This window comes from Heterostelium album, assembly GCF_000004825.1.
Source record: "Heterostelium album PN500 unplaced genomic scaffold PPL_contig20, whole genome shotgun sequence".
Classification (NCBI taxonomy): domain Eukaryota; phylum Evosea; class Eumycetozoa; order Acytosteliales; family Acytosteliaceae; genus Heterostelium; species Heterostelium album.
The window spans coordinates 397687-407699 of NW_008805097.1; the positions used below are offsets into that span (position 1 = coordinate 397687).

Here is a 10013-nt window from a genome sequence, read left to right on the forward strand (position 1 = left end):
TGGAAAATCGAATAAAATTTCAATTTTTTTAACTTTGTGAGTTGTGTTTAATTAAGTAGGTTGGAAATATAGTAGTAGTTTTTATTTATTAGGATTTTGTTGATGGGTGCGTTTGGAAAATAAATAGTGTTGATGGTTGGAAAGAGGAGCTCAAAATAAATAAAATAATTTTACACAAAATAAATAATTGTGGATGGCTGGACGGAAGGACGACCAAACACAAATTAATATTAAAAGTACAGTAATGATAGAAGCAAGATGGGTGAGCTCTATCACATAAATAGCATTGGGAGAAAGACCGATTGATTTGTGGGATGAAGGTATTGTGTGGTTTTTTTTTATGTTTTGCTTTTAAAATAAATAAATAAATTAAATAAATAAATAAATAATGGATTGATTTGGAAATAAATAAATAAATACTGGAGGGTGGATTTCTTTGGATTTTTAAGAAAGAGAGGGAGGAGTGTTTAAATTTGACAATATTAATTTGGTACAGTATCTGATAAGGATGGTTTAAACATTTTTTCTAATTCTTAAAGGGAAGAAAAGTAGTTTGATGATGATTTGTTTTTATTGGTTGGTTGCTAATTCAGATTGGAACACAATGGATTATTAATAAATTATTGGTGTTGTTGAATGGTTTCCAGATGAATGATGATGTTTAATAGATCAAGAGATTGGTTGGTTGTTTGTTTGATTATGTTGGATTAAATTTGGAATAGGTATTTTTGAAAAAAAAATGTGAAAATCCAGTGTGATATAAAAAAATAAATATTGGAAAACCGAGTGGTGGAGTCTGCTTGGTTGGAACAAATACAAATCAAATTAACAATCCAAACAAACCAATCAACAAATTTGAAATATATATTTAAATGAAATAAATATTTAAGATTTAAATAATTAATTTAATTATAAAAAAAATATAATTATTATATTTATATAATTAATAATAATATTATTATTAATATTAGTAATAATATAAAAATATAAATTTGTTGAAAATAATAAATAATAGTAGTTGTCTCTTTGTGGTTGATTTGAATAAAAAGATTTGTTTGTTTTGTTTTGTTTGTTGTTTGGTTGCTAATTGAGATAGATAAATAACTGGAATATAAATGTGTACACTAATCAAATTAATAAACCAATATTGGTTTCTTGTCTCAAATTTAACACTCCTCTTATCTGTCTCTTTTTGATGATATATTATAAAAATAAACAAAATAATAAAAAAAAAAAGCAAACACAGCAAAACAAGTGAGCTAAAAGCAAGGTATAAAATAAAATATAAACAAAAAATCCTATCCTCTCCTTTTATCACAATCCTGTCCACTAAATTCTTAGTCCACACCACTCCTCCTCCCGTTGATGATAATCCTTGGTGTTGGCTGTCTAGCGGGAGTGTTCTCTTTGCTTGAAATGATTGTATTACTATTAAAAAACAACATTTATATATAGACAAACACAATACAAATATAATTTATATATATTTGTTTTTTAAATTAATTATGGATGTACCTACAACACAGACCATTCACACCAACTAAAGTGTATAATATAAAAGCACAATATACACACACACACACACACATATCTAGTTGGAAACGTATAACTACAGACAGACACTTTTACCTCTTATACCATCAACACTGCTGCCAACACTATTACTCTCATTTCACTTGTGTGACAATGTGATGTATCACTCGACAAAAACAACTAATTAAACAAAGACTACAGAATAAACATGCTTTTACTCTATCATTTCATTTGAATAACTAGTAACACAATTAATAAATTAACGTTCACTCCTGGTAGTCAGTACTCCTGCCAAAACAATGTAATTGATATATATGTTTTCCCACCATAGTGAAATTGAGATGAGTGGTTGATGATATCACTGTGGGGGTTGAGCGAGTGGGATTATCATATAATTTAAAATATGGAGAGTGAGTGTGTGTGTTTATTTGTTGATAGTGTTGGTAATTGAAGAGGTTTGTTTTTCTTTTTTCTTTTTTTTTATATTCATTTTCTTTTTTGGAAAACAGACTCCAAATCACTTTTATATCACAATATGTATGTATTCTTGATTTTGTTTTGGAGTTAAGTCGACATTGGATAAGTAAAAGTGTGCAAGTATTTAAGGAAGATGGTGAGTTGAATAATTTGATTTGTATGTGTAATAAATAAGAAATGAATCATATATTCTGTTAGCTTGGCCAGAGTGAATAATAGCATACAATAAATCAATCATTCACTCACCTATCATTCAATACTACTTTTAATGATTGTATGGAAATAAAGATGATATATTATAAGAGTGAAAGGTTGATGATGGTGATCATTTTGCTTCAAGGTGTGTGTGTGTGTGTGTGTGTGTGTGTGTGTGTGTGTGTGTGTGTGTGTGTGTGTGTGTGTGTGTGTGTGTGTGTTAATTAATGTTGTGTGTATGTGTGTGATGATAGAAACTGAAATAGTAACTTTTTATTCACTAACCACATGATGATGAAATTAATTATTTTTTTTTTCTGTTATTATAAATATATAAAATAACAATATACATTTGCAAGGTGACCTAAATTTTCAGTTGTATTAAATTTCGAAATCACACAGTGAATTTGGGTGAAGATTAATGTAGTTTCACTCACCAAAAGGTGAATTACACACTCTTGTGTGTTTGTTGGGTGAGTGATATTAGATATATAAAACAGCTTATGAAAGCCTTCTTTTTGTTTTTATCTATTCGACCATTCTTTAGAACTAGTGACATACTATTGTGATATCTTTTGTATACCTTTAACTTGATTTTGCTATAATCATTATGATTTATTATATTATGGTGTTTGGTGCATGTGGTTATGAAGAGTGGTAGTAAAATCATATAGAATCACAATTCAACACACATCATATCAATATAGTAGATGTATTGTTAAAAATTACGATAGTGATTTTATACAAGTGGATAATAGTGTTTGCCATTGGGATTTCAAATATAATGATGATAAAAATAACAGTGGACAGTGTGGGTGGTAGTGGTGTCTCTGGAAGATACTGAATGTATAAAACAAATATATTATTATAAAAAAGACAACAAAAACCATGTTGTTCGTCATCCATCTATAATTAAGAGTGGTGTGGAATAACAACAATAAAAGTTGGGAATGTTTAAACAGTGGTGAATTCAACAATTATGATTGTTGAATACCATCATCAATAACAGAAATAATTCAATTGATGCTGAAGTGTCTGGTGAATTGATGTTATAAAATCCAATGATGATGTAGTATATAGGACTACCAAAAATAGATATTTGGAAAAATCTGAACCTATATATATAAATTACAGAAGAAGAAGAAGAAGAGTGATATTCAGTTGAAATATCTCTTTCCAAAAATGTATTTCAATTCCATGAATTCCACAACCAATATTTAAATAACACGGACTTTAATATGGGTGGAAAGATTGCTTCACTAGTAAGAACTCACTATAGGGATCATAGGAGATCATTGTTCTAGTGTTGAAGAGAAGCAATGTAATGATGTGTAATTTTTAACTACCAAATTACATGAAATATTATATAATTTGTACATTGTGAAAATATAAATAAATAAAATCAAACCACACAATAAATGATATTTGCTATTGGTCAATGCTGTAACTGCTACTACTACTATTAAATCCAATCTACTAAATCTGCTTTTTACTAATTGTTCCAAACGCAATGTTTAAATTCTACGAAAATGAAATTGGGGGTTGTGTGTTTTAAATTGAGAGTTGACTATAGTTACCTTATTGTTTGTTTTGTTTTGCTTGCTACTATTGCTTCTTTATAAATAATGGTTTTTGGATAAATAATATATGGCTGTTGTTGTTGTTATTATAATAATATGATTGGTGGCTGGAAGGATTAAGCTTGATTTAATATATATATTATAGAAAGATGGAGATCAATAAATAATAATAGGTAGGTTTTAACTTTGCTTGGGAAATTGAAATAATTTCACTATTTTAGAATGAACCTATCAATGTGATAATTCACACTACATTGGAAATTGTTTATAAAATGTAGAAAAAGAGAGAAACGATAGGGGTTAGTTTGATTTCAAAAAAAAATAATTTATAAATCTTAATATTAAATTAAATTTAAAATAATGATTGTTTTTGATGAACAGAAATATCAATTTTAAATTTCAATTGAAATAAACAACAAAAACAACAACTGATTGATTGTGTGATCTTCAAGCAACCATCTTTTGAATAAAATAGATATTTTTTTGACAAAACAAAAATAAAAACAAAATGAAAAAAAATGAAAGGTGCGGACTTTTTTTTTTTCAATTAAAAAATTTATAAAAAGAAAATCGTGTGTCTGGTGATTAGATTGTTGTGGTGTTAAATTTGAGGATGGTATTTAATTATGATTGGTTGTTGAAAAGATTAACAAATGTTTTTTTGAAAAAAAAAAAACTTTTTTTATGATTATTTACTCTGTAGTAACTTGTGTCAATTAATTAGTAGTATAATATTTTAAATGAAATGATAACTTTTGGATTTTGAAAAGGTTATTTAAAACATTGGCTTTGTAGTTTAAGTTTGGAGGTATGAGTTCTTACTTAACCTATAATTCTTAAATTTTTTTTTAAAATAGTAAAATTGCAATTTTACACCACTCTTATACTACTACTCCTCCTTCTTTAATTGTACAATTATTTTATTGTGGTGTGAATAATGGTAACACATTCAAAAATCTTTCCAAATTATGTGTTTTTAAATAGAATTTTTATAAATTTGTGGTAATTGTGATTATTATATTGTGGTGGGGCATAAACACACTGCAGAATGGTTTCATGTCATTATGATGACCATAATAAAAAGAGATGAAGTATACAACAACAACAAACATTTTATAATGGTGAAGAATGAGACCAAAACCCTTTTTTTTTAAAAAAAAAACAAAAAAAGAATAGATATCAAATTTGTTTGTTGTAGTGTTTATCATTTTTGTGTTACAATCTATTGATATATATGCATAATAATAATAGTGTTGTGGTTTCTTCGTTTAAAAGACAAAAGGAACGATACCATTTCCATTGAAGTGTATAGACATTATTGGAGAATAAATATGGAAAGTGATTTATCATCATGCAATCCTCAAATAAAAATATTTTCCTATTGCAAGTCAAATAACTATCCCTCCCATGATGTACATCTTGGGTGATCAAAATAACTGAAAAAAACAACATTCCATTGGAGATATCTGATACAGTGAAAATAGTGTACAAAAGATCACAACAATAGATATTCTTTTGGTAATGACAAAAAGAATTTCGATTCAATTAAATTTTAAAAGGTGAATATGAAAACAATGTAAGCTTTAAATATTATTGTTGTTTTATCATGATATTTTAAATTTATGATGAAAACGATTGCACAAGATATCTTATAATTAATAATAGCACCATATTGATTATATTATAATTCAGAATATATAAATTGAGTCGAATATATATAAATATAAATATATTCTCGGATAGGAAATGGTAATGTTTTTTTAAAAGTGGATAAAAATATAATCTATTTTAAATCTCAAAGATATTATCAAACTATTATTTATTGTGACTGTTTGGTTTGTGATCTTAGGTCAGGATTAAAACAACTAATGTAAGACTATAATATAATTTGCCAGTCAAGATTGATAAAGGTGGGTGTTGTAGTTAGTTGGTCAGTTGGTGAAAATAAAATTATTGGTGGCAGATTGGTTTAGATGAAGGCGATCATATTAGATATATTTATTATAAGGACCACATCTATTCTAAAAACAATAACCAATTTGGATTGGTATGGAGAAGTCGGTTGGAAATTTTTTTTATTATAGTTGGAAGTCCAGGACTGTGAAGGTGAATTAATTAGATATGTCCAACAAATGAAACACAATATCAGGTTACAAAATAGTTCACCAGATGAATTTTATCATTTTTTTGGAGAATGATCAGGGGTGTGGATGGAATAACAAATGTGTAACTGCAATGAAATGGATAACTCATATAAATAATTTGATACATTACCTAAAGTTGATACTAGTATCCAGAGTTACTTTTGAGCTAGTTGACTATAAGAAACTCTGGTGTGACAAAATAATTTATATATATGATTATTATATATTTAAAGAATGATTAAATTTAATCTACTATTACAGGAATGAGTGAAGTAGGAAATAAATGTAGATATGTACAGTTTTGTTGAAATAAATAAATAAATAAATAATAAAAAAATATCTTATCTACACTTTTCAAAAATGGAGTTTTTCTGATTTAAATTAAAAATGATGTTTTTTTTAGAACTTTTTTTTTTTAATTAAAAATGATTGTTGATGTGGGTGTCACAACAAGAAAGAGGAAGAAGTTTGGTTTATAAAAAGATATAAATAAATAAATAATATATATAATGAGTCTCTCTTTCTTTTTTTCTTTTTTTTTTTTTTTTCTTTTTTATTTATTATTACTATTATTTCTACTTTTACTCTTCTTTAACTAACTAACTACTTTGAAATCTGTTTTTAAAATAGTCTTACAATTAAATATAACTACGATATACTCTCTTCTCTACACTTGTATAATAATAAATAATAAATAATATAAAATAAAACACTTATTGATAACTTTAATCAATTGTTTGATTGATGGACATACACTTCTATTCTAATACACACAACCACTTCAATTCCGTATGTTTTTAATTAATTGGAGAAAAAGTAGGAGTCATTAAGGGGACAGGTCCCCATGATTGTCAACAAGAAAAAAAAAAAAAAAAAAAAACATTAATTAAATCATTAAGAAAACAGTTTGTGAAATATCTTTTTGCACTCATTCATAACACACAATATGATTGGCAATAATATCATGCAGTGAGGTATGTGTGTTTTTGATTTTTATCATTTTGGTTTTTATTGTTAAAAACTATTTTGTTGTTTTTTTTTTTGTTTTGGGATGTGGGTGGGAAGGCTTTTGATTTTTATTGAAAAAACACAACAATAATAAGAAATGAAAAAAAATATGCAAAACAAAAAAATAAAAATAAAAAAAAAAACTCTTCTCAGTTTCGAAAAGAGTGATTGTTATGGTCTGATAATCCAAACCTCAAAAAAAACCCTGATTGCATTCGGAATTGAAAAATATGATACCAAACAGTGTGGATTGGGGTTAGCCAAACCTCATTCTTTCATTGTGAATCGGAACTTTTTTAGGTTGTTGTTTTTTTTATCATCCACCTCTTTGAAAAATTAATTAAATGTGTGTTCGATCATCACACTTATCTTTGAAAAACCTTTTCAAATCAAACACATGCCTTTTTGGTCAAAAACCAATTATCCCAATCAATATCGTACAAAACCACTTCTAAATCACAAATTGATTAATAACAGTGTGGTGGTGTAGGTCTTACACCCACCCACCTCATCACCGTGTGATTGATCAAAGATAATAAGATATTTAGTTATTTAAAAACCGTTACACATTGATCAAAAAAGTGTAATAAATTAGATATTAAAAAATAAATATAAAAATTTTCCTTTTTGATCATTTTCAAAAAAAAAAAGCCCACAAATGGTACACATTTGTTCGAAGATGTTTTTTTTTTTTTTAATTAAATAGCTATTATTATTTATTTATATTATAAAACATTTTTGAGTTATTATCACTTCAAAAGTTAATAATTTCTCTCAAGTCCATATCTAAACTCTTGAATATAGTCTGGTTTAGCAATTGGTGCATGAACGAATTGCTCTGGGATATCGAATGAGTTGACAATATCCAATGCAACTGGTAACATATCTCCACAAAGTTTGTTTACACTCTCTTGAATCTTTAATCCTGTTTCGTGTGTGAGACCATCATTACATAAGAAGAAACTATAATAAATATTAAGATTAAGTGATTTGTTAGTTTAAAATTATTTTGATTACTAATTGTTATTATTATTATTATTATTGTTATTAATTTTGAAATCTTACCCTAAATCATTTTCAACTCTTGATGAGAAGTATAAGTTTCTGCAAAGTTCCAATACTGGTTGAAGATTGGCTGATGCCTTCTTGATTGCAGCTTGGAAGTATTCCAAAGTGATTCTCTCGATGTATGCCTTACCAAGAGCTGTAATAACATCCAAGTTGTCGTTCCAAGAGTGTTCCAATCCAACACCTACATCCAAAGCACTCATAATCTTTGATGAAAGAGTTTGAACCAAATGACTTTCTCTCCATTTGAAACATTGAATTTGGAAGTCTGAATTTTGAATCTAGAGAGACAAACAGTGTCAGTAAGCTTGAATTGAATAACTAAGATGAAATAAAAACTTACCTTTACACCATGATTTGGAAGTGTAACAGTGTATCTTCCCTTTTGTAACTCTACCAAGAGATTCTTGGCAACTTGTTGAAGGAGTACATGGTTATCACCTTCGTAGGTCATATCGATTTCGAGATCGGATTTCAATGTTGCGATTTGATTGAATGCACTGAAACCTTGACCACCACAGCACTCTCTGACCTGTTGGAGAGTGTGAGTCTTGTGCCAACTGACGACAGCCTTGAGACCGGATGCCCAGATATGTACATCCTTGACGTTCTGTGGTGTCTTGTTTGGCTCACAGTAGATTTGCTTCAGCTGGAGAACTGGGAAGTTCAATGCGACGGTCGCTGCAATCAATGGGAAGAGACGACGTTGATGAGTGAGATACTGGATGATTGGAATCTCGTTACCCTTCGATCCGAATTGACGACGTGCATACGCATAACGAATGGCGATGATCAATGAGAGCTTGGCAGCGTTCAATGCAGACGATGCGATCAAGACTCTTCCACCGACCAACGGTGCAACCATCGATCCGAATCTCTTGTTCTTGCTTGGAATCGATGTTACGTACGATCCGTCTGGCATGACATCACCAAACTTATTGAGGAGGTTATCACGTGGGATTCGCTTGTTGTCGAACCAGAGACGTCCGTTGTCGACACCTTGCAAACCGAGCTTGTAACCGTTGTCCATGATTCTGACGTTGGTTGCGGTCGATCCGTCGGCGTTTCTGATGGGTACGACGAATACATGTACACCGTAGTGAACACCACCGATATAGAGTTGTGCGAAAACGGCACATGCCTGACCGTGGAGGGCAGCATTTCCTATCCAGAACTTCTGTGCAGAGTCCGATGGTGTGTTGATGATGAATTCCTGTGTGTCCTTGTCGTAGGTGGCGGTGGTTTCGACACCCTGCACATTCGAACCGTGACCCAACTCTGTCATACCGAAACAACCAGGTAACTTCCAGGTATCGATATCCTTAATATACTTCAAATGATGCTTCTCTGTACCAAGATTGAGAACTGCGTTACCAAACAATGAAAAGTGTACACCAAGCTTTACTGATAACGATGGATCCGAAAGATTTAACAATTCCATTGATAATAAATATTTCATTGGATCTCTATTATAAGATTATAATAATAATTATTATATTTGAATGTTAGAAATCAATTAGGTAGATAGATAGACTGATCATAATGAATGAATGATCACATGTGATTGTAATAACTTACCTATTGAATTCAGCTAATGAAATTAAACCAGAGTTGATAACTTTGATTGATCTTTGAAGAGTTACCTCTCTCCATTGCTCACAGTTCATGTTGTATTTTGGAGCAAAGATTGGATCTTTGAGGAAGTTTTGAAGATTTTGCTTCACTTGTTTGTATGATGGGTTGGATTCCAAGTAATCACGGAGTTCGTCTTTGTTCCACTTTGGGATTTGTGCACGTGGTTTCTCAGCTGTGATTGCTGGTGCTGCATCGACTGATGCATTGGTATTTGAGATCTCCAATGGCAACAGATGTGCAATGATTGATTTAATTCTATCATAATTTTGTTCCATTTTTTTGTTTTTGATATTTCGTTCTATCTACTTTACAATATCTAATCTAATACTAATACTAATACTAATATAACAACAAATTTTCTATCTATTAAACT

At 29.3% G+C, this 10013-nt stretch overlaps 1 protein-coding gene across 1 annotated transcript; it reads right to left on the reverse strand.

Annotated features, from left to right (window-relative positions):
• Positions 1–7698: 7698 nt before the first annotated feature.
• On the reverse strand, positions 7699–9915 carry PPL_11120 (putative acyl-CoA oxidase; the record flags this gene model as incomplete). Its single annotated transcript, XM_020581878.1, has 4 exons — positions 7699–7900; positions 8003–8286; positions 8349–9471; positions 9584–9915. The coding sequence occupies 4 exons, from the start codon at positions 9913–9915 to the stop codon at positions 7699–7701; spliced, it is 1941 nt and encodes a 646-aa protein (XP_020427748.1).
• Positions 9916–10013: the final 98 nt, after the last annotated feature.